Source organism: Micromys minutus (assembly GCF_963924665.1).
Source record: "Micromys minutus genome assembly, chromosome: 7".
Classification (NCBI taxonomy): Eukaryota; Metazoa; Chordata; class Mammalia; order Rodentia; family Muridae; genus Micromys; species Micromys minutus.
This window is the reverse complement of record NC_137976.1, coordinates 440,203-458,922: the sequence shown is the minus strand read 5'-3', so window position 1 is coordinate 458,922 and position 18,720 is coordinate 440,203. Positions and strand designations below refer to the sequence as shown.

The 18,720-nt window shown below is 41.6% G+C and overlaps 1 protein-coding gene across 2 annotated transcripts in view; it reads left to right on the top strand.

Moving 5' to 3' along the window:
• Nucleotides 1-290: 290 nt before the first annotated feature.
• MX1 (MX dynamin like GTPase 1) overlaps nucleotides 291-18,720 on the top strand; it is a 29,791-nt gene continuing 11,361 nt past the window's right edge. Inside the window, exons 1-7 of one of the 2 annotated variants that reach the window (XM_080919581.1) lie at nucleotides 291-429; nucleotides 2,208-2,334; nucleotides 6,591-6,783; nucleotides 7,726-7,863; nucleotides 8,393-8,547; nucleotides 8,813-8,951; nucleotides 9,232-9,430. In XM_080919581.1, the coding sequence (XP_080775707.1) occupies nucleotides 2,236-2,334; nucleotides 6,591-6,783; nucleotides 7,726-7,863; nucleotides 8,393-8,547; nucleotides 8,813-8,951; nucleotides 9,232-9,430 (923 nt within the window). In that variant the 5' untranslated portion in view covers nucleotides 291-429; nucleotides 2,208-2,235. Of the gene's footprint in view, nucleotides 430-481; nucleotides 593-2,207; nucleotides 2,335-6,590; nucleotides 6,784-7,725; nucleotides 7,864-8,392; nucleotides 8,548-8,812; nucleotides 8,952-9,231; nucleotides 9,431-18,720 lie in introns of those variants that run through there. The other variant, XM_080919582.1, reaches the window with a different exon arrangement.

Sequence of the window (18,720 nt, the reverse complement as noted above, 5' to 3'; positions counted from 1 at the left end):
ATACTCCAAGGGCTCTGAGGAGGCACACTTCTCAGAGCTGGGGGATGTTTTCTGCAGAATAGGGCTCTACTCTGGAGAGTAGGACAAGGTGCATCAGGCCCCTGAAGGCCAGCACCTGTCACTCACCAGCCCTGTAGCAGCAGTGTGTTCATCCCTCTAAGGGACCCAGAAGGGCTGGCAGGGCTCCTCAGTGATTCCTGGTATTGTTTGTCTCTGACCCTTCCGAGTGCAGCTGGAATAATCCAGTAAAAAGAGAAAGCTAGTTTAGGCTGTGTTAAAGTGAGAGGAGATCAGGCTGAAGGTGCAGCTCAGAGCTGGGAGGACCCTGAGGGAAAGCAGGCAGCCAACTGAACTGGTGTCCAAGTCTTAGTGGGTTGAGAAGACAATATCAATTTCCGGACCACAGGACTGAGCAAAGGTCCCCTGAGGGTGAGTTTCATTTCTGAGCTCTGTGTGTGATAGAGGTGGGGGTGTGCAGTAAGCTCAGGCCTTTTCACTAAGTTTCAATTCTCCTGTGGAAGGGGTGGAGCCAGCACTGTTTAAAGAGGTCTGAGCTCTGGCAGCTGCACACTCTTGTCACCAGCCAGGAGTGGTGAGTATTGCACAGGATTCTGTGCAGGGATAGAGGATACATTCTAGCTGTTCCTGTACACACTGGTGAGCACTGCAGGGCATTTGTTGGTGCTGTTACAATGTTGGGGTCAGTGACAGTTCCTGTGTGTTGGGAAGGCAGAGAGCTCAGGCAATCTCTCTCAGTTTCGATTCTCTCTGGGAAAGGGTGGGGCCAGCACTGTTTAAATACACAGGAGCCCAGACAGCCAAGCTCTCTGTCACTAAGCAGGAGACTGGTGAGTATCTGGGGGCATCCCTAGCTCAGGGCAAGGATGCCTGAGTTCCTTGTGGATCCTGATGGGCACTGTGGGACATTTCTTGGTGCTATTAAAATAAGGGGTCAGTGAGAGCACAGGTGGAGCTTCTGGGCTAGACACAGTACCCTACCCAGCTGCTGATTGTGGTGGCAGTGTGAAATAGCTCCACTGATTAAAATTGTCTCTGCTAGGAGACAGCAGGAGAGGGTGGGGTCCCCTGGCCTTCAGGAACTGTGCCTAAGGCCTAGATGAGAAGTTCTAGATTCCATGCTGACTACGCCAGAAGTCCATAGAAAGCAGATGGAGGTCTCTTGTTAAGGGTGGGAGGGAGCCAGGTGACCCAGGGGAAGGCATTGAAATGCAGACAGAAGCCTGCTTTGGGGACCCTGCTAGAAAGGCTAACAAAGGATGTGTGTGGAGAAATGCATCTGTCCATGGTCTTCCCAGTCCCTAGTCAAGACATGCTCTGGGTGGTCTGAAGCCCTCCTTGTGCTCAGAGTGCAGGTGTCTCTCAGACCTTTGATTTGTTTATTGTGTGTGCCTGACCCTGACCTTCAGGTGAGGCATGAATCTACATGAAATGTGGTGGTCTCTTTCTGATGTGATCTACAGTGGGAAAGAGTTAGCAAGCTGTCAGACAGGAGACAAGGGTGTCCTAAAGGTTCCCTGAAAACTAACGTGGATCTAATTCTGGGAGCACTGTCTGCTTGACTAGACCAAGATCTGGATGGGCAGATGCATTTACCTCAGGTTGACAGTTCAGTTGGATACCCAGGGCACTGAATGTGCAGAAAAGGGTGTGATTTTTCAGGCTTCTCTTCTCTGAAGATCCACTAAGTCTCAAAGAGACTCCGGAGAATTGTACATGCTTATGATTTGGAAACAGAATAAAGGGTTTGGATCCCAGAAGAGGAAACAGAAATAGAGCAGATTCCTAAGTGCTCTTTTGACTGGTCACTAGGAACCTTTGGTCATGGAACACCAGGCTGAAACTAGTGATATTCCTTGATTGTGCAGTGAGACTAATCAAGACAGCCACGAACCAATAGATGAGGCTCCAATGAAGTAAAGGGGTGTCCACTCTGCAGCATGGGCCCCCTTTCCAATGCTGTGTCTGAAGGACTTTTTTAGACTAACAGACTCCATAAGTTCCTTTAGAATTACCTCCCTTTCATCATCCCCTCCCACAGGAGAAACAAATATCTGCCTTTCCAGAAGGTCCCTCAAAGATGAGATGGGCAGGAAAGGCAGGAGGTGGTAATGCTGGTGTAAGTCTTCGCCAGGGCCCATAAAATGGCTTTCTAGACCTTTCTAATTTATAATACTCATTTCCAACAGAGTGTCCAATTGGAAGAAGAAATAAAAGATGGTTCTTAGCACAGAAGAAAACAAAAGTGTTGATTCAGACAACTTACCCAGTAACCCACTGCCCAATGGAGAGACTTGCCTAGAAAAGAATGACCAGGTATGACCCATCTCCATCTGAGCTGCTTCTTTATGTCCTTCCCACTGGAGATGAAGTATGCATCCTGGAGCAGGATGCAAATGTGCCTGCTGTTGTCTTAGCTTGGGCCAAGATGAGACCAGTGGCCATCTCATGTCCTTCACTGAATGTGTCCAGTATTCAGTCTTGCTCTGGGAAAGGTGGTATTATTAGAGACTGGCAGGGCCCTGGACAGTGCTATCCTGTCCCCTGCCCATACCAAGGCTGTGTCTCCAGCTACAACACCTGCTAGGACTCATTTAGTCATTACCTTCTGGAGAAGTCACTTGGTGTCTGCTTTCATAGAGCTGGGATCCAGTTGAACCAAACCTGTTCTCTGGAAGGAGACCTATCATCATGGTCCCAGTATAACCCAGTCAGCTATCTGATCTTGGGAATGTCTACCTTTCTTTAGCAGTGAGTTTTCTATTTCCACAGTGGGATCAGCAACATCGTTGTTGAGAGGAGTCAGTGCAGCTGATGTTGGTACTCAGAACTCTATTGTTATTTTATGTTTGAGACTTTGGGCCACCTGGCTGCCTGTCAAAGTAAAGCTCAACACTTAAATCAGTATTACAACAGTAGCAAAGGTCACAGGCAATGAGAAGAATCACTGTTTCTCCCTAAATTTGTTTGCATTTCCTTCATGCTAGGCTTTCAACCCCAGAGTGAGGGGCACGAGAAACTCACACTCAATGCATCAATCAACTATTTGTTGATATGACCAAGTTCCTGACAAAATCAACTTATAAAGAGGAAAGGATATTTGGCTCACAGTTTCAGAGGTTACATTTCATGCCCATTAGACACCACTGTTCTACAAAGCCAATGTTTAAATGGCTGGGAAAGAAAAGAGGTAGAGGAAGGGGTAGGGTTCGTGTTCATTTCAAAGCCATGTTGCTTATGGTTAGTACCATTCCAGGTACCCCCAATTATTCTAATCTCACCACCATCCAAGAACAACCAGAAGGGACAAACCTTTACCAGGAGGACTTTGGTAAATGTTTTAGATCTAACATACTTTGAGAGCAGCTATCTATGTTTACTTAGCAGAATCTCTCAGCAGATAGGTACTGAGTTTCTGATATGTTTTCAGGCTCACGGTAGCAGCACAGCCTCCTCTGCCTTTGTAAGAGTCCTAGGGCTGGATCTACTTGCTTTAACAGGTGTGTTCTGTTAGAGTTGCAAGTGAGACTCCTATACCTCTTGGGAGTATAGCTGTTTTTCAGTAGTAAAGCAATCCCTAGAGGACCTGGTATTGCAGAACTGGGAGCAAGGCCAGGTGTGTAGGGTACTATTGCTAAAATTTTTCTCTAGGAGAGACAACTATATGTGTCCCTCCTTTTTAGGTTTCAAAGAAAAAACAAGGTGCAGTTCATCCAGCATTCAGCAGGGAAACTGCATTTATTAGGCTTCCTCACAGAGCAATGGGTAAAGGTTTACAATAGCAATGTGAGTGGCCTTAAAGCAACCTCACTGGAAGGTTTGCACCCAGCAGGAATGATGGCTTCCCCAAGGCTTTGCAGTGGAAGGTCTCTCTCATCACTTTTGCTCACATATATTGTCTAGTCCTATCTTCATCCCATGATCCTGTATTCTTCCCTCATGTGAGGGAAAGTCCAATAGTCTATAAACTTGCAAAGGAATTGGCTGTGTGCCTGCAGAAAGCCTTAGCAATGCTTCAGCATAGGGAGTAGCTTAGGAAGAGGCAGGCAAAAGATACTGAAAAGGAAGGCTATGGTTGCTGAGAGACCTGCTGGAGGGTAAGTGATGGGAGAGATTAGATATGGATGGAGGTTTCTGGCTCTGGCAATGGTAGTTTCCCTCACATGGGCATGGGGCACCTGTGCCTCAGCTTATTGCTCTATTTTATCCACTGTTCTGAAGGGATGAAAAGAAATTGTTACCAGGACTCCAACTCACTGCTGTGTACCATGGGCATAGTACGGTCTCAGACCCAGTCACCCAGAAGCTATCAAGAGTATATTCAGTGGGGTTGGACCACAGACGGCTAGGAGGTTCATGTCAGTGTTGTCTGTGTTAAGTTGGAACCGAGGATTAATCCTTTGTCAAAGATATACTTTGCAAACATTTGCCCCCAGCTGATGCCTTTTTTTTTTTTTTTTTTTTTTTTTTGAGACCAGGTTGCTCTGATGACTCTATGAGTTCTTATCTGCCTCCTGCCTTTTGGACCATTTCTAAGAAACGAGGACCAAACCTGCTTTTGTAGATTTTGTTATTGTTGTTTTCAAGAATGTCTATATTTTATGTCTTTTTTTTCCTATGTACATGATAGATTATGAGTCAATTTTTAAACTAATTAATGAATTCACAGCCTGGCTGCAGCAGTTTTTTCCTTTCAATTCTTTCCACTTTACAGTTCACTCCTCCTCCATTTCTTTTCAGAAAAGGGCAGGCTTCCCATGGATATCAACCAGCCATGGACTATGATGTTACAGTAATTCTAGTCACCTCCTCTACTATTAAGGCTGGATGTGGAAATCCAGTAGGTGGAAAGAGCCCCAAAAGCAGGCACCAGAGTCAGAGATAGCCCCTGTTCACATTGTTAAGAGTTTCACAAGAAGACCAAACTACACAACTGTAACATGTACAAGAAGCCCTGGTCAGATCCATGCAGGCACCCTGGTTTGTGGGTTAGTATGCTTTATGGTGTAATATAGCAATGTAGGCCTTTTCTTTTAAGTGTAGATAGTGAAACATTCCAATACAGCTTAGTTAAAAGCTGGTCCTTTCCTAGATACTTCCTTTGTATCTAATTTATGTCAGTTTCATGTAGTGACTTTCAAGGTTGTATGTTGTGTTTTACTAATACCATGTTCTGTTCTATGAAATACCACATCATCTCAGCTACAATGTTATTACTTTCTTGGAACCAGAGGCATCCATCCTTCCATTTCGTAGCTCTCTTTTAGAGTCCTTTTGCATCTTGGAGCAGAATGTAAGCCATTTATATTTAATGTGCTGTTGCTAGATGAGAACAGTTATTTCTAATTTTTTATGTGAAACATTTGATCTTCCCCTTAACTTTCCTTACATTATTACACCTTTGGGGTTAAACAACAATAATTTAGGAGTGCATGCCATGTCCTATGCTGGTGGTTCACTATGTTAGTGTGTAACTATGTAGTGTTCACCTTTAACAAGCACAAAATGTCTATCTATGAAGGAAACAATAACAAGGTTCTGTGTGGCATAAGAAAGGTTTTTCTGCTATTGGCCTTCATCCTATCTGTTATGATCTTCCTTTTCCATTCATCAGAAACCCCACAATGTATTGCTGCTGTTTATGTTCAGCTGTCATCAAAGGGTGGTGGAGTCATGAGAAACTGGTACAGGTCAGCCCCTCTTGTAGTGTCTGATCCATGATATAATACATTGTATAAATATGTGCTATAATAAATTATATAATTAAATATATCATATAAGTATATGAGATAATTTATATAGTTTATCTTAATTGCTTTACCATAGGGGTGGAGAGATTTATGCACAATGCTCAGTGACATACCCAACACTTACCACTAAGCTAAACTCTCTCATCTTCCTTTCTAACCGAGTTGCAATTTAGTTAACACTTCTAAAAAGTAGATAATTAAATAAATAATTTTTAAGAACCCTCCTAGATTCTTGCACTTTATAAGAGAAAGGCCGTATTACTGGCCAAAGACATACTAATTCTAAGCCATCAAGATTTTATTTCTAGTCCTCCATGTAGCTTCCAAAAAGATATTTGTTGCAGGTATAGCAGTTTTTACCATTACCCTATAAAACTGAATGGCTTTACTTCTGCCTTGAAAACCTATGTCTCTCTCACCCAGTCCCTGTCCCTGTCCCTGTCCCTGTCCCTGTCTCTGACTCCTCTCTCTCTCTCTCTCTCTCTCTCTCTCTCTCTCTCTCTCTCTCTCTCTCTCTCTCTGTCTCTCTGTGTGTGTGTGTGTGTCCTGGAGATGGTGACTCTAGAGTCAACTTTTAGATCCAATACTCATAATCAGGAGCATGCTGTTCTTTAGGTGCTTGGGAAATGCGCAACATGGATTTTGTCTCTTTCATCATCAAGACAGAAGAATCAACATTTTGGTATTTCCTCAAATATATTTTGCCTATTTCTCACTGTTTGGGGAATTCTAACAACACCTATATTGGTCCTGGACTCCGTTGGTTTTGCTGGAACATCTCCTGTGGAGCATGACCTCACTCTTGATTTTTCCCCCATCTAGGATTCTGTGAACAACCTCTGCAGTCAGTATGAGGAGAAGGTGCGCCCCTGCATTGACCTCATCGACTCCTTGCGTGCTCTTGGTGTGGAACAAGACCTGGCCCTGCCTGCCATTGCTGTCATTGGGGACCAGAGTTCAGGAAAGAGCTCTGTGCTGGAAGCACTGTCTGGAGTGGCCCTCCCCAGAGGCAGTGGTGAGAGCTCAGTTCCTATTACTCTGCTAGGCTGCAGTCCCTGGGACTTTAAGGTTAGGATCAGGTCTCCTCCCAGTTTGTTGGCATAGCAGAATAAATGTCAAGGTGATCTAACATTTTGCCTAGTGTTGTCATCTTATAGCTCCTTCCTCCTCTCACAAGGGCACCAGGTTCAGTGTCAGTCACTATGGTTCCACTCATGCACCTTCCTAAGCGCTCCATTAGACCCTCTTTTCAGGCTCTATATCCAACAGTCACTCCAGGTTTTGGGGTTGAACACATGTGCTGAGTGTGGAGTCACCTTTGAATCTATCATACTCTCCCATTGCATATTTTGAGAGTCACTTAGAATCTGCAGTTTGCAGGAGCTCTGACTCAATGGGTCAGTTCCCCAACCCCTTCCTTTGAGTGAATACTCCCTTCAGAGAAGATTCTGGTGCCCAGGTTAGTGTTGCCTTTTAAACTCTATGGCTGAGGCAGGTATTGGGCACTCAAAGAGACAGTGGTTCAGGACTAAGGTGAAATGTGACATATGTGACAGGAATTGGAAGGAGATCATGATACAAGGCATGATGAACTGGCCTAAGGGACACAGGGACCAGCATGTGTAGGCTAGTATGACATGTCAGTTATGTTAAAGTTTCAACCAAGGTCCCTGTGGAGCTGAGAGTACCACACTAGAAGGACTTCCTAATGGTTCCTTAGCTATCAGCTAGAGGTAGTTATTAGCTTTTACCCCAAGTACATAGCCATGACCTGGGTTCTTGTTCTCAGAATATAGGCCTGAGGTCACCCTGGATGGGAAGCATCAGAGCAAGGCCAGATGTTTCCATTCCCAGCATTTCTGTAGATGAAAGTGTGAAGGTGTGGGCACCTCTAGCTAAAGGCTCCATACTGGTGTGTGCTTCAGAACACTGCATTAACATGGATCTCACCTTATAGGCATTGTCACCAGATGCCCTCTAGTGTTAAAACTGAGGAAGTTGAATCAGGGAGAAGAGTGGAGAGGCAAAGTCACCTATGATGACATTGAAGTGGAGCTCTCTGATCCTTCACAGGTGGAAGAGGCCATCAACAAAGGTCAGTGCCCTATTTCTCCCTTATCCTCTCACTGTCTGTCAAGACCTTGCTCCTATCAAAGCTGCTGTCACCCAGACCCCTGCACAGAAGAGGGTCTGAATTCATTCTCTGTGGCTGTGGCACAGTACCTTACAGAATGTGTTATAAGAGGATTTACATTCTATCCTGGACTGAGAGAGTTTCATCCATGGTCACCTTTTCCTATTAACCTGGGACAAACATTATTGTGATAAGGACAAGTGGTATCAGACAAGAAACAGAATGCTAGGGAAATAAGACTTGAACCTGCCCCCAATACCTACTTCCTCTAGCATAGTTCCACCTCCTAAAGTATCTAGAAGCTCAAAATATGATCAGTTGAAGACCAACCCAACTTTTCAGTTTAAGATCCTGTTGGGTCACTGCATAGCCATTGCATTCTTTCCGAGAATTCCCTGGAATAAAATCCCCTCTATCTGATCCTTCTACCCTATAGTTCTTTATTCTACGCCACTATGCTTGACCAGGATATTTTTTTCTTTCTTTCCAGGTCAGAACTTCATTGCTGGGGTAGGGCTGGGGATCAGTGATAAACTCATTAGCCTAGATGTCAGCTCCCCACATGTCCCAGACCTGACTCTGATTGACCTGCCTGGAATCACCAGGGTGGCTGTAGGCAACCAGCCTGCAGACATAGGACGCCAGGTGAGACTCTAGACCCTACTCTGACACACAAGGCTGCAGGGGTGCTGGGATATGTCCAAGGCTATGTATAAGAGAGATTGTGTGGGAATGGAAGTAAGATTGGATGGCCAGGCTTTACCATGACTTTCATGTTTGATGGAGACAGTGAAACATTGGGTGCAGTCCACTGAGGCCAGGGCCCAAACCCTGAAGCAAGTGCATGGTCAGGACCATTTTGCTCTTGATCCTGTCTTTATAATTAAGGTCACCATCTCATTTCTTACAGATCAAGAGACTCATCAGTACATACATCCAAAAACAGGAGACCATCAACCTGGTGGTAGTCCCCAGCAATGTGGACATTGCTACCACAGAGGCCCTGAGCATGGCTCAGGAGGTGGACCCTGAAGGGGATAGAACCATAGGTAAGGAAAGTGGGACATAACAGTGGTGTGTAAGTGCAAGTGAGATACATCTTCTGGATCCAATGGACCAAGCTCAGGATCCCACTGAGGCCAGAGAAATGGAACCCTTTGTCTCATCTCCCTGATGCACAAGTCTCTTGGTGGGTTTTTATTTTGCATGAGTATTTTAATATGTCTTCTCTGCCTCAGCTAAGAATGGGATCCTGGTGGTCTATGAGAGCTGAGCTTCCTGCTATGTTGGAACTGTGTGTGTCCTCTGATCCTAATGCCTGTTTTTCAGGCATCTTGACCAAGCCTGATCTGGTGGACAGAGGGACTGAAGACAAGGTTGTAGATGTGGTGAGGAATCTGGTGTACCATCTGAAGAAGGGCTACATGATTGTCAAGTGCAGAGGTCAGCAGGACATCCAGGAGCGGCTGAGCCTGGCTGAGGCTCTTCAGAATGAGCAAGTCTTCTTCAAGGAACACCCTCATTTCAGGTGCCTCTGCTATACTGTCCCATATAGTGAAAATTGCTGATCAAGAGCAGACCTGACATGAGGGGTGTGTTTGTGCAACATCATGATGATGATGGAACCTTGGGAACCACTGTAGAATTTTCCTGAAGGAGATAAAAATGTACAAAGCAATTTTTAATGAGTAATAAGTAGTAAAATAGGGAAGGGGACTTGCCAAAGTGCCGCAGTCAAAGGGTACAGGAACCAGAGTCACAACTAAAGCAAAGGAAAAGTAGGAGACCCAGATCCTGGCTGTGCCTTTGATATGTCATAAAGGTAGACTCAGCTACAAGATGGCAAGGCTGACTGATCAATATCTTCAGAAAATACTTAATATGCTGAGGACAAGGTTGTGGATGTGGTGCAGAATCTGGTGTACCATCTGAAGAAGGGCTACATGATCATCAAGTGCAGAGGTCAGCATTTTTCTTGCAATGTTAGAGCAAAGTCTGAGCAGCAAAAGACACAGGTGATAAGAGCTGAGCGTCTATATGCACCTGCTGATGATGACCTAAAATCCCACAAGTCCTTTGGAACTTCCTACTGCACAAGCATTCTCTTTGAAATGAAAAGGCTTTCCTAATCTTAATGGGAACTGTTTGATATTTTTTTCATTCAGTGTAAATGTTGGCTATAGGTTTTTCATATATAGCCTTTGTTAGTTTGAGACTAACTTTCTCTATCCCAAACTTCTCCATGACTTTTTCACAAAAAGGATATTAGCTTTTTGTTAAAGCCTTATTCTGTGTCTAATGAGATGATTGCATGATTTGTCTTTGAGTTCATTGTGTGATGGATAATATGAATTGGTTTACTTACATTTAAACATTTATTTTTCTGAAATGAAACCAACTTTGTTGTGATGAATGATAGTTTTGTATGAGTTTCAATTTGGTAGCCAAAATTTTTTTGAGAACTTTTGCATAATTTCTTTATCCAGGAGAGTGGAATATAATTTTCTTTTTCTTTTCTTTTTTTTTTTTTTTGTTTTGTGTTTATCTGGTTTTGGATCAATACTGGCTTCATAGAGGAGTTTGAAAACTGTTCTTCATTTTCTATTTCTTGGAAAATTGGAACAGTATTGGTGTGAATTTCTTGAAGGTCTGGTAGAATTTTCAGTGAATCCATCTGGTACTGGGCCTTTTTTAATTAAGAGAGTTTTTATTACTGCTGCAGTTTCATCTTGGTTAAGGATATGTCTAAACTGTTTATTTCCATTTGTTTTAATTTCATTATGTTGTATACATCTAAGATTTTACCCATCTAAGATTTTAGGCTTTTCAGTTTCATGGAATATTTATATTTTTAAAGAGTGTTCTTATGTGTTGCTACGTTCCAACTGAATCTATTGCAATATCTCTCTTCTCTCTCTCTCTCTCTCTCTCTCTCTCTCTCTCTGTCCAATTTAGCCAAAGATTTGTCAATCTTGTTTATCTTTCCAAAGAACCACTTTATTGAATTTTTTCTATTTTATTTCACCTATTTCAGCCCCAATTTTAATTTTATCTTCCAATTCACTGTTTGGGGATATTGTTTACTCTTAATTTTCCAAGCCTTTAAGGTGCATCATTATTATTTTGTTATATCTCAAATTTTTGATGTACTTACTTGTAAACATTCCTCTCAAGACTGCTTTCAGTATATCATAGATTTTTATATGTTGCTTTCATTACCACTCAATTCTTAGGGTTTATTTTTATTTATTCCCTCTATCATCTACTATCTATTCATCTATCCATCTTAATTTTTCAAGACAGGGTTTATCTGTGTATCCTCTGTCCTGAAACTCTGTAGACCAGCCTGACCTTGAACTGGGAGATCTGACTGTCTCTGGCTTTCAGGTATTGGGATTAATGGAATGCCTTACCACCACCCAGCAAATTATTGAAAATTTAAAAAATTTCCATATTTCTTTCTAATGATAATCATTATTCAGTAGTATGTTGTTTAGAGTTCTTGAGTTTGTGTATTATTTGTAGTTTTTATTGCTGTTCATACATAGCTTAATTCTATTGTGGTCAGATAGAATGAAGGATGTTATTTAATGTCCTGTGTTTGTTGAGAATTTATTTGTGTTCTAATAGGTGATACATTTTAAAGAAAGATTCATGGAATACAGAAAAGAATATATTCTTTAGTGTTTGAGTAGACTTTCTATAGATGTCTGTTAGGTCCATTTGATTTTTATTACTTTTTTTTCTTTGTCTCTCTTCTCTCTCTCTCTCTCTCTCTCTCTCTCTCTCTCTCTCTCTCTCTCTCTCTCTCTCTCTCTCTCTCTCTCTCTCTCTCTCCTTTTTGAGGTAAGGTTGCCATGTGTTTAGTGCTATATGTTTAAGATTGTAGTGTCCCTTTGGTATTTTGTTTCTTTGGTAAGTATAAAGTGTTTCTCCTTCTGTGTTCCTCCTCCTTCATTTTTTTTGGGGGGTTTTACTTTTCAAGACAGGGTTTCTCTGTGTAGCCCTGGTTATCCCGGAACTCACTCTATTGACCAGGCTGACCAGGCCTGCCTCAAATGCATAGAGATCCTCATGCCTCTGTAACCCTAGTGGTGAAACTAAAAGTATGCACCACCATGCCCGGCGCATTCTTATTTCTATTCACTAGTTTTAGATTTACTAGATATTACAATGTATACTGTTTGTATCCTAGATCCATTAGCTTTTCTACCTTTACCCTGAGGTTATGTCTATCATTGATAGTAAGCTGTGTTTTCTGGTGGCAGCAAAAAAGATGGATTCTATATTCAGATTCAGTCTACTAGTTTGCCTTTATTAGAGTTCTCAGATTAAATTTTCAGAGTTATTATTGATGGGTGTATGTTAATTTCTGTCATTGACATTGTCTTATTTGTTTTTTTATTTGGCAGTTTGAGACAGGATCTCACTATACAGTTCTGGCTGCCCTAGAATGAACTATGTAGGCCAGACTCACAAAGTGCACTACCATGCCTGTCTTTGTTGTTGCTTTTGTGATGTTCTTTGACCTTTTTTGATAGACAGTTGTGGTATTGCCTATTTATTCCCCATATATTCTTGGGTATGTTTATTTTTCTGTTCAGATCCCAGAATTTTTTTAAGAATACTCTGTAAATCTGTATCAGCAGTCATAAATCTACTAAATCTGCTTTTATCATAGAAGTTTTTATTTCTCCCTCAATTTTTTTAACAACTTTATTTTACAAAACAAAGATAAATGTACAGATTTTAAACATTTTTTTGCTTAAAATTATACATTTTTGTCAGTACTTTTATTTCAGATTTTAACATAATTTTTACATAAAACTATATGAATATATTTTTAGTCAGTACTTGATTTTTTTCAAGGTTTGATAGTATGCCTTGAAAACTTAATAGTTACAGTGAGCTAAAGTACATGTAAAACAAAATGTAACATGGAAATAGTTAAAGTTTTCTTGTTTTGTAAATTTTTTTTGTTTTGTTTTGTTTTCTTTATTTCTTGGACTTCATACAGTCTGTGAGTTGTTTCTGGGGGAGTGCAAGCCTCTGGGGTTAGCATCCCACTATCAGTGACTGCATATTATGTCTGTTCTTTTGTGACTGGGTTATCTCACTCAGGATGATATTCTCTAGATGCAGCCATTTTCTTAAGAATTTGGTTAAGTCATTGTTTCTGGTGGCTGAGTAGTATTCCATTGTGTATATGTACCACAATTTTTGTATCCATTCATCTTCTGAAGGACATCTGGGTTCCTTCCAGCTTCTGGCTATTATAAATAGAGCCGCTATGAACATTGTGGTGCATATATCTTTGTTGTGTATTAAAGTGTCTCTGGGGTATATGCCCAGAAGTGGAATAGCTGGGTCTTCAGGTAGTACTATATCCAATTTTCTGAGGTATCGCCAGACAGATTTCCAGAGTGGTTGTATTAGCTTGCAACCCCACCAACAGTGGAGAAGTGTTCCTCTTTCTCCGCAGCCTCGCCAGCATCTGCTGTCATCTGAGTTTTGGATCTTGGCCAATCTGACTGGTGTGAGGTGGAATCTCAGGGTTGTTTTGATTTGCATTTCCCTGATGGCTAAGGATGTTGAGCACTTCCTCAGATGTTTCTCGGCCATTCGGTGTGCCTCAACTGAAAACGTTTTGTTTAGCTCTGTACCCCATTTTTTAATAGGGTTATTTGATTCTCTGGTGTCTAGCTTTTTGAGTTCCTTGTACACCTTGGATATAAGGCCTCTATCTGATGTGGTGTTGGTAAAGATCTTTTCCCATTCTGTTGGTTGCCGTTTTGTTTTCTTGACGATGTCTTTAGCCTTACAGAAACTTTGCAATCTCATTAAGTCCCATTTGTTAATCTTTGACCTTAGAGCTTGAGCCATTGGTGTTTTGTTCAGGAAATTTTCTCCTGTGCCTATGTGTTCTAAGGTTTTCCGTACTTTCTCATCTAATAGTTTCAGTGTATCTGGTTTAATGTGGAGATCTTTGATCCACTTACACTTGAGTTTTGTACACGGAGATAAGAAAGGGTCTATTTTCATTCTTTTGCATGCTGAGTGCCAGTTGGACCAGCACCATTTGTTGAATAGGCTGTTTTTTTTCCATTGAATGTTTATGGCTCCTTTGTCAAAAATCAGGTGACCATATACATGAGGGCTCATTTCTGGATCTTCTATTCTATTCCATTGATCCACATGCCTATTTCTGTACCAGTACCATGCAGTTTTCAGCACAATTGCCTTGTAATATAGCTTGAGGTCAGGGATAGTGATTCCCGCAGATGTTTTTTTTTTTGTTGTTGAGGATGGATTTCACTATTCTAGGTCTTTTGTTATTCCATATGAAATTGCACATTAATCTTTCCAATTCCATGAAGAACTGTGTTGGAATTTTGATGGGGATTGCATTGAATCTGTAGATTGCTTTTGGTAGGATGGCCATTTTTAAGATGTTGATTTTTCCAATCCATGAGCATGGGAGATCTTTCCATTTTCTGAGATCCTCCTCAATTTCTTTCTTTAGAGGTTTGAAGTTCTTGTCATACAGGTCCTTCACTTGCTTAGTTAGAGTCACACCAAGGTATTTCATAGTTTTTGTGATGATTGTGAAGGGTACCTTTTCCCTAATTTCTTTCTCCACATGTTTGTCCTTTGAGTATAGGAAGGCTACTGATTTGTTTGAGTTAATTTTGTATCCAGCCACTTTGCTGAACATGTTTATCAGCTGTAGGAGTTCTCTGGTGGAATTTTTGGGGTCACTCAAGTACACTATCATGTCATCGGCAAAGAGTGAAGTTTTTATCTCTTCCTTTTCGATTTGTATCCCCTTGATCTCCTTTTGCTGTCTAATTGCTCCAGCCAGGATTTCCAGTACTATGTTGAATAGGTAGGGGGAGAGCGGGCAGCCTTGTCGAGTCCCTGATTTTAGTGGGATTGCTTCAAGTTTCTCGCCATTAAGTTTGATGTTGGCTGTTGGTTTGCTGTATATTGCTTTTATTATGTTTAAGTATGGGCCTTGGATTCCTGTTCTTTCCAGGACTTTTAACATGAAGGGGTGTTGGATTTTGTCAAATGCTTTCTCAGCGTCTAGTGAGATGACCATGTGATTTTGGTCTTTGAGTTTGTTTATATGGTGGATTATGTTGATGGATTTCCTTATGTTAAACCATCCCTGCATCCCAGGGATGAAGCCTACTTGGTCATGATGAATGATCGTTTTGATGTGTTCTTGGATTCGGTTTGCAAGGATTTTGTTGAGTATTTTTGCATCAATGTTCATAAGTGAGATTGGTCTGAAGTTCTCTTTTCTTGTAGGGTCTTTGTGTGGTTTAGGTACGAGGGTTATTGTAGCCTCAAAAAATAAGTTGGGTAATATTCCATCTGATTCTATCTTTTGGAATAGTTTGAAGAGTATTGGTGTTATATCCCCAATAAATGTCTGATAAAATTTTGCACTGAACCTGTCTGGACCTGGGCTTCTTTTGGTTGGGAGGCTTTTGATGACTTCTTCTATTTCTTTAGGTGTTATAGGGCTATTTAGATGGTTTACTTGGTCCTGGTTTAACTTTGGGATCTTGTATCTGTCTAGGAATTTGTCCATTTCCTCCAGATTTTCCAATTTTGTGGAGTATAAGTTTTTGTAGTAGGATCTGATGATTTCTTGAATTTCCTCAGTTTCAGTTGTTATGTCGCCACTTTCCTTTCTGATTTTGTTAATTTGGATACTATCTCTTTTCCCTCTAGTTAGTCTGGCTAGGGGTTTATCAATCTTGTTGATTTTCTCAAAGAACCAACTCTTTGTTTTGTTGATTTTTTCAATGGTTCTTTTTGTTTCTATTTGATCTATTTCTGCCCTAATTTTGCTTATTTCTTGCCGTCTACTCTTTTTGGGTATATCTGCTTCCTTTTGTTCTAGGGCTTTTAGCTGTGCTGTCAGGTTGCTGGTGTGAGCTCTCTTCAGTTTCTTTTTGGAAGCACTTAGGGCTATGAGTTTTCCTCTCAATACTGCTTTCATTGCATCCCATAGGTTTTGGTATGTTGTGTTTTCGTTTTCGTTGAATTCTAGAAAATCCTTAATTTCTTTCTTTATTTCTTCTTTGACCCTGTTATCCTTTAACAGAGTGTTGTTTAGTTTCCATGTGTATGTGGGCTTTTTGTTGTCTTTGTTGTTGTTAAAGACCAGCCATAGATCATGGTGATCTGAGAGGATGCATGGGAGTATTTCAATCTTCTTATATCGATGGAGGCTCGGTCTGTGTCCAATTATGTAGTCAATTTTTGAGAAGGTGCCATGGGGTGGTGAGAAGAAGGTGTATTCTTTTACTTTAGGATAGTATGTTCTGTATATATCTATTAATTCTAGTTGGTTCAAAGTCTCTGCTAGTTTTGCAGTGTCCTTGTTCAGTTTCTGTTTCCCTGATCTGTCCATTGGTGAGAGTGGGGTATTAAAGTCTCCCACTATTATTGTGTGGGGTGAAATGTATTTTTTGAGCTTTAGTAGGGTTTCTTTTATGAATGTGGGTGATTTTTTATTTGGAGCATATATGTTAAGGATTGAGAGTTCCTCCTGACAGATTTCCCCGGTAATGAGTAAAAAGTGTCCTTCCTTATCTTTTTTGATAACTTTTGGTTGGAAATTTACTTTATTCGATATTAGAATAGCCACTCCAGCCTGCTTCTTGGAGCTGTTTGCTTGGAAGTTTTTTTCCCACCCTTTTACTCTGAGATAGTGTCTTTCTCTGTCTCTGAGATGAGTTTCCTGTATGCAGCAAAAGGCTGGATTTTGTTTATGTATCCAGTCTGATAGTCTATGTCTCTTTATTGGGGAGTTGAGACCATTTATGTTAATAGATATCAAGGAATAGTTGTTTCTGTTTCCTGCCTTTATTGCTTTTTTGGGTTGAGTTGTGTCTGTGTTTTTTTCTTCTTTTAGTTTTTTTGTTTAGGAGTTTTCTTGTTTTTACTAGGCTGTATTTTCCCTCATTGTATTGGGTTTTCCACCTATAATTCGTTGTAGTGCTGGGTTTGTGGCCAGATATTGCGTGAATTTTGATTTGTCTTGAAATATCTTCGTCTCTCCATCGATGGTGATTGACAGTTTTGCTGGGTATAGCAGCTTGGGCTGGCACTTGTGCTCTCTTAAGGAGTGCATGATGTCTGTCCAGGCTCTTCTAGCTTTCATAGTCTCTGTTGAGAAATCGGGTGTGAGTCTGATTGGTCTGCCTTTATATGTTACCTGACCTTTTTCCCTTACTGCTTTTAGTATTCTTTCTTTGCTTTGGGCACTTGATGTTTTTACTATTATGTGTCGGGAGGTATTTCTTTTCTGGTCCAACCTATTTGGAGTTCTGACGGCTTCTTTTATGCTCGTGGTCATCTCATTCTTGAGGGTAGGGAAGTTTTCTTCTATGATTTTGTTGAAGATATTTACTGTGCCTCTTAGTTGATACTCTTCTCCCTCTTCTATTCCTATTATCCTTAGGTTCGGTCTTCTCATTTTGTCTTGGATTTCCTGGACATTTTGGGTTAGGAGCTTTTTGTTTTTTGCATCTTCTCTGACTGTTTTGTCTATGTTTGCAATGTTGTCTTCTGCCCCCGAGATTCTCTCTTCGATCTCTTGTAATCTATTGGAAATGCTTGCTTTTCTTTTTATTTATTTATTTATTTATTTATTTATTTATTTATTTATTATTTTTTTTTTTTTGGTGTTCTGACTCTAGGGTTATCTCTTTTAGCGTTTTCTTTATTGTGTCAATTTCTGTTTTAATTTCCCTCTTCCATTCCTTTATTTCTTTGGTTCTGTTTTCCTCTAGTTCTTTGAGTTCTTTGAGTGTTTTTCTTGTTTCTTCTTTAAAAGCTTCTGAGTCTTTTTGCTTTTCCTCCCTTTCTTGTTTAAGTATCTCTATCAGCATCTTGAGGTATGATTTCAGGTCCGTGTCTTCTTTTTCTGGAGTGTTTGGAATTCCGATGTTTGCTGTTATGGGAGAGCTGGGTTCTGGTGTTGCTAGATTGTCTTGGTTTCCTTGGGATATACTCTTTCTCTTTCCTCTTGCCATTTTGTTGTCAGTGATATGTTCTTGATTTCCCTTGTATCTGGTCTGTGTCCCTGGTTCTCCACTGGTCCAGGTGTCAGATGGGCAGAGCCCTGTTTTATGCCTCAGAGTCGTTGTGTGTGAACAGAAGTTCCAACGTTCTGTTTCTTGTTGCTGGATCAGGCACGGCAGGGCAGGGCAAGGCAGGGGGTGCTCTTTCCGTTTGCACTCCGCAGAGATCTCTCTGCTCCCCTGCAGCCTAGGTCTCCCACTCACCAGTTGTTCAGCCTTTACAAGCTGCTGTTCCGGGTAGAAGATGGGCTGGGCTCCGCTCTGCATCCTGAAGTCGCCTCTGGGTGGAACCAGAAGTTCTAATTTTCTGTTCCCAATTGCTGGATCCGGCAAGGCAGGGCAGGGCAACGCAGGTGTGCACTTTCCGTGTGCACTCCGCAGAGATCTCTCTGCTCCCCTGCAGCCTAGGTCTCCCACTCACCAGTTGTTCAGCCTTTACAAGCTGCTGTTCCGGGTAGAAGATGGGCTGGGCTCCGCTCTGCATCCTGAAGTCGCCTCCGGGTGGAACCAGAAGTTTTAATTTTCTGTTCCCAGTTGCTGGATCCGGCAAGGCAGGGCAGGGCAACGCAGGTGTGCACTTTCCGTGTGCACTCCGCAGAGATCTCTCTGCTCCCCTGCAGCCTAGGTCTCCCACTCACCAGTTGTTCAGCCTTTACGAGCTGCTGTTCCGGGTAGCAGATGGGCTGGGCTCCGCTCTGCATCCTGAAGTCGCCTC